This window comes from Sparus aurata, chromosome 6 (genome assembly GCF_900880675.1).
Source record: "Sparus aurata chromosome 6, fSpaAur1.1, whole genome shotgun sequence".
Classification (NCBI taxonomy): Eukaryota; Metazoa; Chordata; class Actinopteri; order Spariformes; family Sparidae; genus Sparus; species Sparus aurata.
The window spans coordinates 24,907,340-24,924,804 of record NC_044192.1 but is presented as its reverse complement, the minus strand read 5'-3'; the positions used below and the strand labels follow the sequence as shown (position 1 = coordinate 24,924,804).

The following is a 17,465-nucleotide window of genomic DNA, read 5'->3' as shown; positions in this document are numbered from 1 at the left end:
GGTTTTTCTGTGGAAGTGAAGTGCCAGTGCAATGTGACAGTTTAACCATTAAACATGTTACAAATTACCCTGTTGAACTAGAGACCTGTCACAGTTACATTCAGCACTTTTATTGAATAATTGGCTTCCCATTTATGTGCTTATTATCCTTTTCTGCCCCCATCTGTTCATGTTTTATTCATTGTATTCTATTTTATACAGTGTTTTTATGCCATTTTCGGGAGTCATCAATCAATAGCACAGGCAGCGGAGCAGGCCATTGAGAAAAGCAGGAACCCTCTCTGGTCACATTGTGAATCGAGAATGCACAGTGCTACCATCAGAGAGTGCTTTTGATGTTGACTGACTGAAGGACATGTCCTCTTTTTATGGCTCAGTTGGACCGTCCAGCTGTAATCAACGCCATGGTCGAGCCGGCCTCTTTGCCAGACCCGGACTCACCACCATTGGCTTACTTCACCCAGTGCACCGTCAGTGGCTGGGGTGTGACCTGGCTCAACAGCTACCAACTGTCACCTGAACTGAGGTCTGTGGATGTGAACATCTTTTCCAACTGCGAGTACTACTACTACTTCAGGATCACAGACAACATGATCTGCGCGGGATCTCGCTATGGTGGGAAAGACTCCTGTCAGGTGAGGCACAGAGCCGTGGTTGTGTTTGAGACATCTTTTGTTGTAACTGGTCATCGAATATCTCCAACATGTAATAACATGTCAAATGAAATAAATGTACTTAAAGGTCCGTTGTGTAGGATTCAATTCATTCAATTCAATTCTCAATTTGATCAATGGATCTCAATTTGACTGACAGCAAAGAACCATCCATCCGAGTTACTTGTTTTTCTGATACTGTTAAAGCTGCACACAGCACATTAGCAAACAGCAGAGGCTTTATTTATCTGGACCCATGTTTCTGGCCAGCTGACAATTTTAAGTCCAATATTTACTCTCCTTGTCGCTCTGTTTTCCTCTACACATTTGGACACATAGTGTACAGGTTTTTGGAGCTTCTTTGCTGGAAACAGCTGACTGCTGTTGCTGTAGACAACGTTGATAAAAGCAAAGTTGTGAGCCAGAAAACCAAAACATTTATCCATTTGTCTTTCTGTTGGAAAATGTGGTCAGGTGATATGTCTCTCTTGATTCCTCAGTATGAGCAGCCCCACTCCCATTATTAAAAGCCATTTGATGTAGGACTTCGATAATTACTGTAAAAACAAAATTATATTTAAGTGTAGCTTTATGGTCCCTAATTATAGGAAGTGAGATTTTAATGTCTGTTTTTGAAGATAAAGCTTTTATAAATAAATTAAGTGAATAATAAGTGTCAAAACATTGAATGCACAAGGAATTCACACAGTCCGTGTTTAGAAATTCAAAGGAGTCAGAGAGCTTCATAAGGATGTAATGTCACAACTATATCGTCACCACCCTCAACAATGCCCCCAGCATGACCGTAGTTGGAAAAACACCAGCAGAGCTGATATGGAAACACATTGGACAGTGTCTGCTCAGGCCTTTAAGAGCTGACCAATCAGAGCAGGCTTGACTTAGGGCCTTTAAGAGACAGGCACTAATACAGAACACTTAGGCAAAGGGTGAATAGAGGTGCTGCAGCGCTGGACAATAAAGAAAAATTAGTGGTTTAACATTTTCTTGTAGACACCCAAAATAAAAGAATGAACCTGAACATGAGCATAATATTGGACTTTTAAAAGCCTTTTCAGCAAGAAAGCAAGCACACATTTTCAAAAACACAAAATCCTGATTTGTCATCTGTTGAGCTCGTATCTTACATTAAAATGTTTCACATCACGGGAAAGAAAACCTTGACTGTTTTTCCCTTCTGCCTTCAGGGTGACTCAGGAGGACCTCTGGTTTGTGATGGTAAATTTGAGGGCATTGTATCTTGGGGCATTGGCTGCGCCTATGCTTTCTACCCTGGCGTCTATACCAAGGTCAGAAAGTACGTCGGATGGATCAAGTGGGTGACACAGAACAGCTGATGAGACTTTTAATAACAAGCCCACTGAAGACACTACCGTGATGAAGATTTGAATATATCCAAATAGACACAAACTTATCTTTTGTTGTCTTGTATGTATAAATATGAATACATTTGCTCAGTGACTTGTTTTCCCAACTTACTGAACATCATGTGAGAGAAGATTCAGGTTCTTATAAAAAAGTCTGACTGACTGTATATACGTAAATGATTGCACTTTGTATTTTATAGCTTTACTATTGTGTTTTTTATTGTTTTCCAGAAGTGGTGTTAAATCCTGTCACATTTCTCCACTGACTCAGTGCTCACAGAGAAGCTGGGCTTAACAATAAAGACACATATTTTCTCAAACTGTCTCCTCTGTTACTAATCATCTGTCACGGACTCATTTAGTCAGACGGGTGTGCCACATCAACCAGACTGGAATTGCCTGTGTGTCAACACAGAATGACGCAGTGCAACAACAACACTGCTTCCCATTGCATCACGACAGCATGTTGGCATGCTACCGGTTGATTGGCTGTAGCTGCTTCCTCTCCCCCTTCACTCTGTCCCATTCACATTTAAAGCTGCACAACAGACTCATTCACGGACTCAAAAACAGCCTCACAAACCTCAGGAGCAAGTATGGACCAAGTCAAGTTAAACAGGGAGGTGATGCATATCAAGGACCACGGCAGCAGGCAGTTGTCCCAGGAAACAGTAAAGAAGCTCATCCACCAGTCTCAGGAGGCGAAGAAGCAAGCCTACTGTCCTTACAGCAAATTCAGGGTGGGGGCTGCTCTCCTGACCCCCGAAAACCGCGTCTTTACAGGTAAAATAGAGGGGAAACATAAATCAAAATGTTTGAATGTAAATATATTTATGGATTAACAGAATTTAGTTTTTAAGGGTTTTACTACAAATAATCTGCAAAGTTGTTTGCCATTGTCAGCAAGTAGACTTAAAGAATAAAGATTGTAAAATGTAAGCATTGTATTGCTAAATGTAGTCAGGGAAGATGTCAGAGGTCACAGCGTCATGCAACTTCAGTTCAAGTCAAGTCTTTTGTTGCGGCTTTGTTGTAATTTCATACCATTTGAAAATGTGGCAGGGGTAAAGGCATTTCGTTTAAAGCACAGGGAAGTTGATCATTACATTGATAGGAGTTTACTCTTTCAGTATGTTAATGTTTACCTGACAAAAAAAAGTTCAACATGTGGACTCATTGAGGAAAGTTTCAATTAACATATCTCGCAGCCCACCGTTAAATCCTCACCAGAATAAGTCTCAATCATTCCACTTGGCTGAGAAAAAAATCACATGTCTCAGGAGCGACAAATTTTAACTTTCCCATGAGTTCTGGTGACCTTTTGTAATTGCATCACTTGTGTCAACAGTGCTGTACACACGGACAGGGATGTCAAATCATTATAAACATAAGGCAAAGACAACAGTCTACTGTTCAAAGCTCAGGGATGTCACGGGTGGCCCCCACCATTAAGGTCCTGGAAGTCAAATGGCTGGCAAACAGCTGGGAGTGCAAAGACCCACTGAATAACTATTTGACCAGGCGAAAGAGGTAAACAGACAGCCACTTTGATGGTGAAAAGGGCTCCTCCGTGTCTGTGGAGGGTTACTGTGACAAAACTTCATGATATAATTTGTGACAATGTGTCACACAAATGTCCAATAAGATAGACTGAAGAAGTGATGAGATTTTATCTCCAAAAGGTCAAATGTAAACTGCAATGTGACATCATAACATTCTGAAAAACAGAAAACACTTTTCTGACCATTATTCAACACAATAACTCAGGAAGAGAAGGGGAGATGGTGACCGTATTTGGTATTTGGTCAGACAGGTGACAATCTTGGCCATCCACCATGAAACTGTGTTTCTGCTGTTTGGATGAGATGAGTCCACGTTTGCTACATATTGACCACACTTGTGCCCCTCCAGGCTGCAATGTGGAGAATGCATGCTACAACCTCGGAGTGTGTGCCGAAAGGAACGCCATCTCGAAGGCAGTGTCAGAAGGCTCCAGGGATTTCAAGGCTATTGCAATTGCCAGGTAATGTTAACTGCTACACAATCAAGACTGTAATATCGAAACTTTACTGTATTTCCTGTGAAATACGCCAGCATCTGCCCCGCCCTTGCACAGTCATCATTCATCTCACCAAAAACATGACTCACTTTTCTCTTGTTCAGTTTATTGCACGTCTTCCTCGTATGTCAGGAAAACATACCAAGCTGAGTCAAGCTTTCACTTCTCAAAGCTGTCTTACGTAAGAGTTTAACAGTCACTCAAAAGTTGACCAACAGGTGAGGCAGTTAAGCAGGGACAAACATAATGGACCCACATATTTATAGTCTTGTGATGAGTACGGTGATTATATCTTCTCTTTAGTACTCAGCAACAGTACTAAAACTATGAGATTTGTAGTTGAGCAAGTAGTTATCAGGAGGAAGTGTGAAATGTTTGACAGAACTGGGGAGCCTACAGTTTGATTGTTTAATGCTGCAAGATCATTGTGTTCAACCTTAAAGGTCCCATGATGCTAATATTCAGGGTCATACAACTTGAGAGCATTTACATGCTTCAATGTTCAGACAACACATCAGCTCTCACAGGCCTTGACAGGCACTGTCCCACTGTATTTCCACATCAGCTCAGCCAGTGTTTTGCAACCTTACTGTGGCTGAGGGAGGTAACTGTAGTCATGACATCACAACCATACTGGAGTCCTGATGGCTCATATATAGGAATGGTTTTCTGAATACAGATTGTGTGCATTTCCTTGTGGTTGAGTGTATTTGACTTTCAATTTATTTATGTAACATCTAGACCTGACTTATAATAAAAAAAATATATATATATATCACTTTCTTCAATATAACTTGAATTCATTTTTGGAATTTGTAAACACAAGTCACATAAGCAAGTGCCTCTTTGCCTAGTTGAGCAAACAGACCTGTTGTCTCATTTATCCTCCACGTTCTCCACAGTGACCTGGACGACCAGTTCATTTCCCCCTGTGGTGGCTGCAGGCAGTTCATGAGAGAGGTAATAGTGCTTTTAGTTTCCGGTCCTTGATCATTTATCGACAGGACAGTGAAAATGTTTGTTTTCACCTGAGCGACTGGGGGGTAAACCATACTGTATTTGCAATGCCTTGCACTAGCATGGCTAACATATAACATATTCTAGTTAATGTTTTGTTGTCAGGACCACAAACAAAAACATTCAGATGAGCTGCTTTGTACAAGGGTTTAATTGCTTTCTATAACCTCCAATTTTATGTCGCCTTCCTACACAGTTTGGGCCAAATTGGGACGTGTACCTGTCAAAGCCAGACGGCTCCTACATGAAGATGACCGTGGACGAACTGCTGCCGGGCTCCTTCGGCCCTGAAGACCTGTCGATGAAGAAAGTATTTGACATTCCTAATGAGTACTGAGCCTGTACTGTAGGACAAGACCACACACGTTTGATTCTTTGAACCGCTATGACATGTACTGTGAATAATGCTGCTGAAAATGTTTATACATGTTAAGCAGTAGTTCTATTTATGGTAAATATTTGTTCTTGTATCATGTTCAGATTGTAAACACTGTCACATTTAAATTGAATCCATGTATGGTGTAATTGGCTAAATGCCAGATTGTTATGGAGTTGCTGCGGATATATTGTGCCTTAATAACTGATCCATTAACCTCCATTAACATATTGAATGCTGTACTGTATTATATAAAAATGCTTCTTGGTTTAAAGAAGAATGAATGGAAATAACAAATATAAAAAGCAGGTGAAACTTATCTGCACATTTTAATAAATAAACTGTCTTAAAAGGAGTTTCTTTTAATAAGTTACACTTCATTTCTCACAGTTGGATATGGACATAAATGAAGTTCATGGACAGACAAGAAAAAATAAGGTTACAAGTTACAGTGTACTGCAATTGTTATTTGGTGAGCAGCAAATTATTACATAAGTAAAAGAAGGAGATGGAGAGGGTGAAACATTTAAGTTGCCAGTGCAAATTCACTAAACATGTATTAGTGATTTTAGATGTACTTAGTCCATGCAGTATCATTTACAGTGGTTTAAGGGCACAGGCTTTAAAAGGGTGAGTATAGTATAGTATGATTCATCATTTCTCCCTGATTCAGACAAGTGACAAGTACCTAAAAAGGTAAGCAAAATCAGACGAGTAAAGGCAGGTTTTGGGTAAAACTCACCCCGAAATGATATCAAACATTATCAGAATTCAAACTTGGCTTGTAGCGTGTTCAATGCTCACTTACCAGCAGCAAGACATGGCAACATGGTCTGAGCAGAAAAACACCCCAAAGAGTCCTTTCTGATCATCAACCATTTCTTGAAACATACTGAAACTGCAGATGACCTTACGTGACGGAGTTGATTATTGCTGCTTACAAAGCTGTAAATTAGTCTATGGCTTAATGCTTGGATTTTAAATGGTTGCGTCAAATCTCTAGAAGCAAACTGAGGTCAGTGATAAAGTTCAGCTCTAAAGGTAAGGAAAAAAAATCAAAACAAATAATTAATTTATAAATTCAGTGCACCTCGCTCAGTTTCCAAGCTTGTATGCATGTTAACCAATGTGGAGAGCTGATCGTATACAGCAGAATTCTCCGACTGGAGCGACATGATGCTCTACATAAAACTCATGAAAGAGGCCTGTCAGTTGTCAAGATGTGTTCAAGCGCAAAGAATAATTCAAGAGGCTCTTGATGGTTCGAAGGACTCAGAGCAAGTGGAGAAAAAAAAAGAAGGAAAAAAAAGCATTTATTCCATGCTGTATGACTTCATATATGCATGAACAGAGACAAGAGTTAGAAGGAGAGGGAAATAACACAAAGAACTGGAGTTAATCTGTAACACACACACATAGCTTGCTTTTTAACGTTTGCACCATAATGCTTATTGGCTGCCTGTGGGTAATATACAGGGGCAGTAAAAAGCAAGCAGCAAAATGGAGTGAAATGAAAAGTCACTTTGCATGCTATCATTACTCTCCTTTATAAAGGTACAGTAGCTAGCTAAAGACGCACACAACCTCTGTGTGTGTGAAGACTGACTGTGTATGTATGTGCTATAGCTCAGATTAACATTTTTAAGAGCATGTAGGGAGAAACTCCAACTGCTTTTGATGTTTTCTGATCGATCCATCCCCCTTTTTCCTCTTTCTGTCTCTGTACTGAATACATGAAGCTCACAGCTCAGACCTTGCCTCAATGTGTATATTAAAGGTTTATGGTAGCAAAACTACTCTAATCAGTCAACTTCCACCTGCTCAGCACTATCAGATGAACAAAACATTCTGCAAACAGGCTGTTACAGTTCAGTGCGTCAACCTTACAGTATTAAAGACATCTTAAATTATAATTTGAAAACTGTTTTGCATTTTTCTCGCTAAAGAATTAAAGCAGGAGGCAGAACTGCAACTATTTGTACCTTTCTTACTTCGACCTCAGCTCTCTGTTGAGGAGTTGTTAATGGTTTCTTCAAGTGCAGGCCACGCAGGGACCCGTAACCTGGGTAGGGTACCCTCCATTAGCCTCTCCATCCACAGTCCCAGCCTGTCAAGCTTGTGGTGGACTTCTATGCTGGTGGCCCTGCTAGAGCCTCTCCTGGGTACGGCCCCATCCTCCCTGGAATGGGACCTGGATCGGGAGTGGGAGCTGGATCTGGACCTGGATCGGGACTTCCTCCTGCTGTCTGAGAACGAGGTTTCGGATGAGGAGTCATTGGGATCGTCCCCTGTGAAGACAGGTCTGAAGAGGCAAAAGTATTTCTTGTAGCCATTGAGGGCCAGGACATGGCCAGTGTAGTCCGAGGACTCCTCATCCTCGTCTGAGTGGCCCTCGCTCTGCATGACATCAGTGGCTGAGCGAAGGAGGGATGGCATCCAGTGACGGTGCTTATCAGCGTTGAGGAAGGAGAAGTGGAGGGTCTGAGTGCTGTAGCGGCAGAAGGGTTTGAGATTAATAAGCAGACAAAGTATGAATTAAAGTAAAATATTCAATCAGAGCATCATATACCATTTTACACCATAATTAGCATACATTTGCGGTTATCTTCAGGATACGGATTGATATGTGCAAATAAACCAATAGAAACAAAGAATAACGGTAAATGAATAAATATTCCTGCATTGTGGAGACTTACCCAGAGAAAGAAAAAACCTCCTTGGCAAATTTCCTGAGCAAAGCAGTCTTGGAAGCATTGGTGAGCACCAGGACCACATTGATGTGGCCCGGCCTGAGTTTGACCAGGTTGCTGGTGTACGTGATGTCTGTCAGCTCTGTCACCTCCACAAAGTCCTTCTTAGGAGGACGGCTGCATGGACAGATAAGAAGGAATTATATATTTCTATGGATTATAGAGATGCCCCCCCCCCTTTTTTTTCTTTTTTTTTTTTACAGCCAGCATTAACTCTTTCAACAGATCCTTTAAGCACCTGGGTGGAAGCATGAAACATTGTCATATATTTTACTACTAGCTTGAGGCACTTTCCTCTGTGAAAAATCAGTCTAAAGCTAGCTTTCATGAGCATGTTAAGTATTGCAGTGTGCTATAATAATAAGCCTCACATAAGCCTTGTGAGGTGTATACAGCTGCCAAATGTTCTCACATGTCCACTTCTGTATATCTCAAAATCCAGATTGCTGGTAAAAAAGGACAATGTGTTGAAAACAAACTGGCAATGAAACTGTATCTATGAAAGAATTGACCTGATGTATTGACTGTGGGAAACCCACAACAACGTCCACAGACAGTGATGTTTAGAGAGCCATGCTCCAAATAACTTTACTGTCACTTTAAGTTTGAAATATTGGATAGTTGATGCAGAAAAAGTAACATAAAGATGATCATCACAGCAAAGCACTCTGCATCAGCCAGTTGTAGACAAAAAATTACAGTTTTCTGGCAAACCATTGACACACATCTTTACTTTCTTCTTATAGCAGTTTGGTCAGAAATGGTGTGTGAAAACATGAATTCATTAACACTGTTCTCCTGAGTCATGTCTAATTATTAATGGGAAAATTCTGTGTGGGGCTGCAGGAGCTCTTTTCACAACTCAAGGACGTGCATAAGACAAACCCCCCATGGTCCTGTCAGCTGGATAAACAGCCACTCAAGTGCTAAATAAGCTCTGAAAACCATTATTCGGGCAGTTTGTGTGAGAATTACAAACAGAGTTCTTTGGTGTCTTTTTTGTTCACTTTTCTGCTGTGGTGCATCGTATTGTGAGTAACTTATGCTCCACACATTAATCTGCTGTGACCTTTGGTTAAAGTGTTCTGCATTCATCTTGCATTCACCTCATTCCACCACATTACCTTGAGGTACTAGCTCTACTCGATGCATCTTCCTCAGCTTGTGGTTGCTCCTTTGGTTTTGGTTTCCTAGGTTTGGTCTCACCTGGCTCACTGAAAATACACCACAGAAGGGAAATCATCAGTGTGGATACACACTGCTTCGAGTCCTTTTGGGTAAAGCTATCCAGCATGTATTTGATTGAACTGGAGTCGAAAACAAGAATAACTGAGTGGAAGAAAAAAGGACGAATAAATGTCAAATACTAATTGTAAAGTTTCACTGTATAGTAGATATATTCAGTGTCATTAATAGCATTCTTCCATCTGGTACGGCTGGATCGCGTTCCAGATGAGTTGCAATCACTGGAGCTGATTGCAGCCATTCTAGACAATGCTTATGAATCAACTACATACATTCCAGTGCATTTCAGAAGCGCACCAGAAGCGTATCTCTTTTCTGCCCCACTCAAAATATTCACCTAGTCTATTTTCTGGCAGGAAGTCAAGACACAGGTAAAACATGGAGCATTGGGTCAGTTTTCAAAATATAACACCCTGCACATACTCTGACTGTAACAAGAGCCAAAACAAGAAATTATTTAACTGCTTACATGTGATAAAAGCATATAAATCAAGTAAAAATCTACAAAATCCAATGAAGTAAATAAAATTGGCCAGGCAAAATGTGTCGCTCTTAAAACGCTATTAGTGGGGTATGAGGCTGGGTAAAGGATGGAAACAAAACCACGACACCATCGTGCCCAGTGGAACCAATCAATTAGTACAAGAAATTTGAGCAATTTCAGATGTTGGGGCACATTAATAAATTGTCTTAAGACTGAATCAGTGTTGTGCCTCTCTCACCTGAAGGCCTGAATGATGACGGTGCCAAAAAGAATGAAGAGAGCAGAGAAGATCAGCGACAGGATGGGCATCATCTCTCGCCTTGGGGAGAAAAACGCTTTGTTATTGAAGTATGTAGGAGAAATACACAGCAGCCATTAGCAACCAATAACACGCCTTGCTGTCTCCATGTAGCCTCCACTTTTATTAGAAGGGGTTGCATTATGGCTATAATGGGGCACACTAAAACATCAGATCCCCCACCAGATAATTCTGGCAACATCTTAATGCAGCAGCATGATTCAGCTTCTGAACATTTCAGATATATCAGCAAAAGTACTCTACTGTACCTTTTCTCGTTTTTGCACTAAATGCTGCAGACATTCTGGGTGAGTGTTGTCTTACCAGTTTGAGTAGAGAAGGTCATCATATATTTGAAGGATGTAATCATAGGCAGCATTCATCCACTGGATAAGAAACATCTGACAGAAAATAAAACAACAACATTAATCCAAATTCAGTTCAGTTCAGTTTTCCCATCAATCAGTGCAGCCCCCAGCTCGGTGGTCTCAAGACTAAGGTAAGTACGCATCTGCGTTGTCTTACAGGGGCCATCTCGTTGTTGAGTTCTGGCAGCGTGGTGTCCGAGCTCAGATAGGTGGGATCTTTCTGAAGGAGCTCCAGCTGTTCATGAAGCCTGTACTTATCTTCTTCACTGCCGTTCCAGCCACCACTCACAGAGCGGTACAGGACCTTCCCGGCCTGGCTCCGCCTTTCAAGAATCACCACCTGGAAGTGGTGTTAAATAGCAATGTAAACTGAGTCTCAGAATGAACGGATCAGTAATCTGACACATATCAAATTTTGTATATTTCTCCATATAAAAGATCTGCTCGCAGACGCACACTGTCCTCTAAAAATATTTTTAATCTCAGATGACTTCATTTCTATCATGCATTTTATTGTGAAAGCATGTTAGTGAGATTGTGTATGAATGCATGTGTTCCTGCCACTGACCTGAGGTGAGAGTGCTGCTTGATTATGGAGCAGTGCCAGGCAGAGAGGCTGCTGCTGACGCTGGTAGACATACGCAAACCGCAGCACCTCTTTTTTGTTAGCTGACGCGAAGTCCAGGAAGGCCTTGTTGCCTGGGAGGAAGGCTTGCTCCTCCCCTGTGATCAGCAGCACACAGTACCTGCAAACCAATTACAGTCAACTCATTTGCTATAATGGCGGATTACATTTCAGGTCACAGTGACAACGACTCCAGTTTCTTACAGTTGTCAAATGATGTCAAATGTCTAATTCAACTCCCGTTATACTTGACTGATCTTTTCCTGCTTTCTTTCTTCAAGGTAGACGCCTCTTTTGATCATATCTTACACAAGAGGTTGAATTAAATGAGAGATTATGTGCAGGACCATCTGCTCAGAAAATGTCTTACTTCCTCCGCCGGTGGAATTGCTTGACAGGACACAGCTCATCAAAAAGCTGCTGGTTGACCAGCCGTGGCACCTGCAGGAACTTGTTATTGGAGACAAACTCATCCATGATCTGTCGCTTCATCCCTCTGGCCTGAAAGGAAAAAGGGCAGTGTGTGTGAAGGGTGCAAAGCAAGCAAACTTTTGAGAAGATCATATGCAAATTATTTTGTCACTTATTCGTTTTTTAACATGTTTTATCAATACAATATCAAGGAAGCAATGGTGTAGGCTGCAAGCTGTGCTGGCTGTACCTGGATGATGTCAACAGGCTTCTCTGTATCCTCCTTAAACAGCAGCATGGTGGGGGCGTATGTGTTTATGTTGAACTGCCGCAGTAGCCGAGTGTTGTGTGTGTCACCCTGGTCAACGTAGCCAAAGCGTACATAGTCTCTGAAGGCGAATGCTGTTAACTGGAGAGTGGGAGTGGGAAGATGAGAGCCTCGAAAATAAATACATTGAAATAAATAGGTGAAGAAGGTGTAAAAAAAAAAAAAAAAAAAAGAGAGACTTGAAGGTAGACAAGCTGCTATTATATAAACTCATAACTGTATACAAAAGATGGTTATAACTAAGAAATATGATTAGTTAAAATGTGCTCCCATGTGTGTCCCTGTGCATTTGACTACATTTCACTGGTAAAAATCTCTCTTCTGGCTTCTTAAAAAGCCAGATTGAACAACTCTGTAACATTCTCAACTATACCATCTAGTAATCTAGTGTGTTTGTATATACATTGCTTACTTTGTACAGTAAGGGAACAACAGGGACTTGGTCAAACAAGACAACGCTGGGCTTGTTTTCCGCATGCCAGTTATCCAGGTAAGCCAGGTAGTTGTCATCGGTGATCTGGAGAAACGATGAACAATTAGCTCAAAAACATATTCTCACTAAATTTAACATTAGTGACAACATGACTTCACCATCTGTAAAACTACACTTTATGCATCATACCTAATCAGGCACATATGTTCGATTATAATCAGATTAAAAAATAAATAAATAGCAGCAATCAAATCAATAATCATTTTGCAATCTGATCTCAGTTTCGAAGTCATATACTTAGGCAACATACCAACTGAAATAAATAAACAAGATAGATATTTACTGCAGCTATTATTGGCAAGTAGTAAAAAGGCAATAACCAGGAAATGGCTTAGCAAGGAATGTCCGACGATTTCAGACTGGATTGGAATAATTGAAGAAATTCATAACATGGAAAGGTTGACGTTTTCCCTGAGACATGATACTGGAAAAGGTGACCAATATTGGGGGAAGTGGAGGGAATATATAGGTAAGAGGTGAGCTTATTACTGAATGTATACTCTGTGTGGAATTGTGTTTTTTACTGGTGATCTTGGGGACTGTACGAAGGAAGGTATTTTGTGTCACTGTGGAATCTAATGGAGAACTGTGGGTCCCTTTAAAGACCCTGGACCCGACCCCTCAGCCTGTTTTCTGCCAACCCTTTGTTTTTTACAAAGCCTGTCAATGTGTTTTGCTGTAGACCCTGTCTGATGTACCTGTTTTGTGTGTATTTTTATGTCTGTTTTGTTTTTCGCTGAAAAATCTATAAAAACAAAGTTTAAAAAAAAAATAATAATAAATAAATACCTTTTAGTCATGTGTACAAAAAAAACAAATCTTTTGCACTATAGGTAATTCCTGATTGGATCTATGTCTGTGCCATAACAGACTGAGGAGAATGAGGACTGACGACTGGGATGAAAGAAAAACATCCACCGTTTCTTATTATGCTCCTCTGTTTATCTTAGAAAATCACAACTCACACTCTTTAAGGCAATATCTGTCATTGCTTGGATGGTGCTTTGTTTCCGTCAACACGGAACAGGGTGCAGGCAAAAAATTTGCATGAGGGTAACACAAACAAACATGGAGGAGGGTGAATGTGACACAGAGTCTCCTTTTCCAAAATGTAATGTGAAACGCCTTTCCATGTGGTTATTTATTCATTAAATTTACTGGATATGTGCTATTACATGATATTTATCCTCATCTGGATGTTAAATGACCTCTATCGGGAAAAGAGATATCAGTCATATTGCACTGCCCTAATTGGATCTAAAATTTCCATAAAACATTTCCAACAAAAAAGTGGCAATACATTTATTTCTGTTGCATTTACCTTTTCCACCAGTCTCTGGGGCAGCAGGTTTTCGATGAACTGTCGTAGGTGCTCCCGTACCACAGCCTGATGGAAGAAGGTCACCCTGCCATTCACCAGCCCGATGATGGACGGAGCGCGGTGGGCTCCCAGCTGGTTGGCCAGGCGACGCTCATAACCCAAGTCCACGATACCAATGCCAACACCTGGTGTAAGAGTAAAAAAACAGACAGCTATCGTACCCGACACAATTGAGCAAAACACCATTGTTGTTGCAATGACTGGTGAAATAGCACATAACATTTTTTAAAGTTGTGCTTATCCAGAGATTTGGACAAATAAAACATGCAAACGCTGAAACCCTTTCAGTTATTTTAGATTCAAATGAATCGAAGGTGACGGTTATAGAACACTGGCATATATTCCAACAAAATTGCAGAGAATTTTGTTAAAAGAATGGACCCACAGATAAAAACTGAGCAGTAAAACAATACAGACACAACCAACATGAATCCTATTTTAAGTGACTTCTCTCTTCCATCAAACAAGCTCCAGTGAAAGAGATGATGAAAGTCTCAAAGATGAACCACTCAAAACTGTAGGAGCTTTACTCCAGTGTCTGAAATTAGTAAGGGACTGCCTAATAGAAAGGGTTCATGAAAGATGCATACATCTGTTTTTAGAGTCTCAGTGTCTTCTCTTTTCAGCAAAAAGCTCTGAAGCTCTACACACACTGTAAGATACCTGCTCAGCACCAAATGGCAGACAAAGTCAGCAACTAGCTCACATTGCAGAGAACTTCACTGCTTAAAACCCGGACCACGTCTATAGAGCACTGGGAGCTATACTTGTAATTAGCAGATACAACTCAACATCTTGCGCCAGATGATTGTAACATGGGGTTGCATTTACCCTTTGTTCTAGGAAACCACAAAGAACCATTAAGCCCTGATGAATAATTTAAGAAATGGCTTGCTCTCTGTAAAGCATCTTAACACTTTTAAAAGCATCTTAACAATCAAATTACATTTGTCCTAATGGCCTGGAACTGAGTAAACATTCTCCTTGTAATGATACCTTTAGGAAAACCGACCCTGATCCTCAGAGTGTGTGGGGGTGGCAGAGTGGTGGGAGTCTGGTGACAGCAGACTTACCCAGTGGCTCCAGTTCCTGCACTGTCTCCTTCCACACAGGCTCAATGTGGATGCATGCAAAGCACCACTCAGAGGTCACTTTGATTAGATACGGCCTCTTGTGGCTGTCTGGAAGGACATCGCTGTTAAACTGTGCGTGGTGAAGCAGGTACTTGCTGTCAGCAAAGTCTCTGGACCTGGAAGCGGGTCGGAAGGAAGTCAGTGAGTCTTTTTTTAGACATAGTCTTCAGGGTGCTGTCAGGACACGACCTGAGAGAAAAAACTTTCTGCAACACTAATTTGTTCAATCAATTCAAATCTTTCTGGATCTCTCTCTGAAACAACTCATCCAAAAGAGCAGTTCAACTACAAGGCCCTTTAGTTTGTTGATCTTTTGCAGATTAAGGATTGCAGTGATTCTTCTCCTTTTAGTAATTATAATGTGAAAACAAAAGTATAGGGATGTCTGGCTGACATCTAAGCACATCAAATCTGCAACTTCCACCACACATTTTCCACATTTTTGGTTTTTGGTATTTTGGTAACTTGGTAAAACTAAAAAACGAATCCTACACTTAGGTTCACAGAGCTCAATTGTATGTATTTAAACTGCTTATTTTGTTTTAAAAACAGGCACACAAAAAATCAATATTGGTACTCAATTCACAACAGTATTAAATAGAGAAAAAGCAGGCAAGTCCTCACATTTAAGACTTGATAGCCAAGAAATGCTAGACATTTGATACATTTGTCATCTATTTATGTCAATTGATTTACTGTATATTTAAGTTGTGTTTCCATGCTACAGGATTTTATCATACAACTCGCCTGACAAAGGTTTAATACTAAAATGGTGCAAATAAATGTTTTTGTTAAAATGCTTTTTTTAAACTTAGACAGTGTGTAGGAGTTTGTACTTTTTTCCTTTCCCACAGCATTTTATCTAGATTCTTGTGCATGTAAATAATCATAAAGTTTAAATAGGTCAACGTCTGCACCAGCAGTAGATCTCCCACATAAAACACTCCTCAAATGCCTCATCAGTAGTCCCGCTGTGAACTCCATGACATCACACTACGTCACAATTTGCATAATTTATGCCTAGCAGATAGTTTGACATATAAGAACTGATCAAGTACAGCATCTCTGTTGGTTTTAGCGGTGCTGGCTCAGGCATGTGCAAGCTGACCAATCAGAGAAGACTGGGTTATTCGGGAGGAAATATTTTAAACAGAAACAGAAATAGATAAAAGAGTCTTGTTTCTAAAATAATATTAGGTGGTATTGGATCGGTGAATTGATTTACGTAATTGCCGATACTGATTCCAGTTTTTTAGCCTGTATGGAAGGCATTTCCGCTGCTGGTATCAGTATCAGAGCAACCCTGTTATGAACACAGAAGAGAGAGGAGAGGAGAGCTGTTCCCCTATCACATAGGGTTTGCTTGAAAGAACGCTGGTACTTTGATTTTGACAGCGACACATACTTTGTTATAAATGACAGGCTAAACAAATCTGAACGTGCAGTACCTTGGGAAATGGAAGAAGGACTCATCAAAGTAGAAGCTGTTGTGAAAGCCACGGAAACCTTGATGCTGGGACTGGCCGAAGGGCTGGTTTTCATCCATCTGCCCGTAGCGGTCGAAGTTGGACCTTCGCTCCTCATTAGACAGAATCTGTGAGAGGATAATTTATGTCACAATAACTTCAAGGAGACCATGATACAGAAAGTGAAACAGACTGAGCGAGCCACATTGGAAACATACAGTCTGTCAGAGTTGTCAGCTAAAGCTTGCATGAAACTACATTTCACTGCAAGCTTTTATTGCATGATATGTTGTGACACATGTTCACCCACCTCGTATGACTTCGAAACCTTGATGAACATTTCCTCAGCTTTAGGGTCCTTGTTCTTGTCTGGATGCCTGAAAGAGAGCCCACACAGGACATCAAAAATGGAAACCACTGCTGGCTCATATAGGGTTAAATTGTTAACGTTTTAAATTAGCTAACAAGCACTGGCTCAGGTGTTATATGTACCCTGCTGACTGAGTAGGGGGTTGGTACAGTTTAGATGTGATGGCCTATGGGACCTGATGTCAGTCACTCACCATTCTTTGGCAAGATTCTTGTATGCCCTTTTGATTTCTGTTTGACTCGCACTCCTGCCGACACCAAGGATTTTGTAGGGGTCGTGTTCAGAGGACGTTTTCACCAACTGCACACTCAAAATTAGCAGAATAAAAGCGAGGAAACCTGGACATGTCCGAGGATGTCGGCTGGACCTCCTAACCGTCATTGCTGCCCCTGTCCTCGTCCGACGTTGACGTCAGTTAGCTAGCAAAGCTGCCCGGTGAAGTATCGTTACAAAGCTACACTGTAACGGACTAATATATGAATTTAAGAGCTTACATGATCAGGTATAGTGACTTCTTCATTATTAAGTTATATACGGACGACATACTGCTGGTTTGCTACGATGAGGCCATTATTTTTCTAGCTAGTGCAACCCGTTAATGTCATGTCCGCAATGACAGACTG

At 40.9% G+C, this 17,465-nt stretch overlaps 4 protein-coding genes across 4 annotated transcripts in view; 2 read left to right on the top strand and 2 right to left on the bottom strand.

Annotated features, from left to right (window-relative positions):
• The window catches only part of LOC115582516 (trypsin), a 4,638-nt gene extending 2,324 nt beyond the window's left edge, over positions 1 to 2,314 (top strand). The window contains exons 5-6 of the mRNA XM_030418489.1: positions 378 to 635; positions 1,859 to 2,314. Of these exons, the coding sequence (XP_030274349.1) occupies positions 378 to 635; positions 1,859 to 2,008 (408 nt within the window). The 3' untranslated portion in view covers positions 2,009 to 2,314. The remainder of the gene's footprint in view (positions 1 to 377; positions 636 to 1,858) is intronic.
• The window catches only part of LOC115582515 (trypsin), a 19,040-nt gene extending 11,447 nt beyond the window's left edge, over positions 1 to 7,593 (bottom strand). Inside the window, exon 1 of the mRNA XM_030418487.1 lies at positions 7,473 to 7,593. The gene's annotated coding sequence lies outside the window, so the exon portion shown is untranslated. The remainder of the gene's footprint in view (positions 1 to 7,472) is intronic.
• On the top strand, positions 2,555 to 5,842 carry cdab (cytidine deaminase b). The gene is made up of 4 exons (XM_030418491.1): positions 2,555 to 2,821; positions 3,950 to 4,061; positions 5,000 to 5,057; positions 5,311 to 5,842. Exons 1-4 carry the CDS (start codon positions 2,635 to 2,637, stop codon positions 5,449 to 5,451), a joined length of 498 nt encoding a protein of 165 aa, XP_030274351.1. The 5' UTR covers positions 2,555 to 2,634; the 3' UTR covers positions 5,452 to 5,842.
• Positions 5,803 to 17,465, bottom strand: LOC115582513 (dnaJ homolog subfamily C member 16-like). The gene is made up of 15 exons (XM_030418483.1): positions 17,036 to 17,465; positions 16,783 to 16,849; positions 16,455 to 16,600; positions 14,947 to 15,122; positions 13,814 to 13,998; positions 12,412 to 12,516; positions 11,922 to 12,080; positions 11,631 to 11,761; positions 11,204 to 11,381; positions 10,793 to 10,975; positions 10,592 to 10,668; positions 10,208 to 10,288; positions 9,365 to 9,454; positions 8,187 to 8,357; positions 5,803 to 7,978 (listed from the first exon to the last, which is right to left on the bottom strand). Exons 1-15 carry the CDS (start codon positions 17,221 to 17,223, stop codon positions 7,489 to 7,491), a joined length of 2,427 nt encoding a protein of 808 aa, XP_030274343.1. The 5' UTR covers positions 17,224 to 17,465; the 3' UTR covers positions 5,803 to 7,488.

Bases quoted from the DNA above. Each gene is read 5' to 3' on its own strand.
- LOC115582513 (XM_030418483.1), bottom strand. From the start codon at position 17,223: ATGACGGTTAGGAGGTCCAGCCGACATCCTCGGACATGTCCAGGTTTC. The intron at 15,123-16,454 runs GTACTGCACGTT...ACCCGCTTCCAG, and splicing joins TCCTTCTTCCATTTCCCAAG to GTCCAGAGACTTTGCTGACA. The intron at 8,358-9,364 runs GTAATGTGGTGG...CTGTCCATGCAG, and splicing joins AGTAGAGCTAGTACCTCAAG to CCGTCCTCCTAAGAAGGACT.
- cdab (XM_030418491.1), top strand. From the start codon at position 2,635: ATGGACCAAGTCAAGTTAAACAGGGAGGTGATGCATATCAAGGACCAC. The intron at 2,822-3,949 runs GTAAAATAGAGG...GTGCCCCTCCAG, and splicing joins CGAAAACCGCGTCTTTACAG to GCTGCAATGTGGAGAATGCA. The intron at 5,058-5,310 runs GTAATAGTGCTT...CTTCCTACACAG, and splicing joins GCAGGCAGTTCATGAGAGAG to TTTGGGCCAAATTGGGACGT.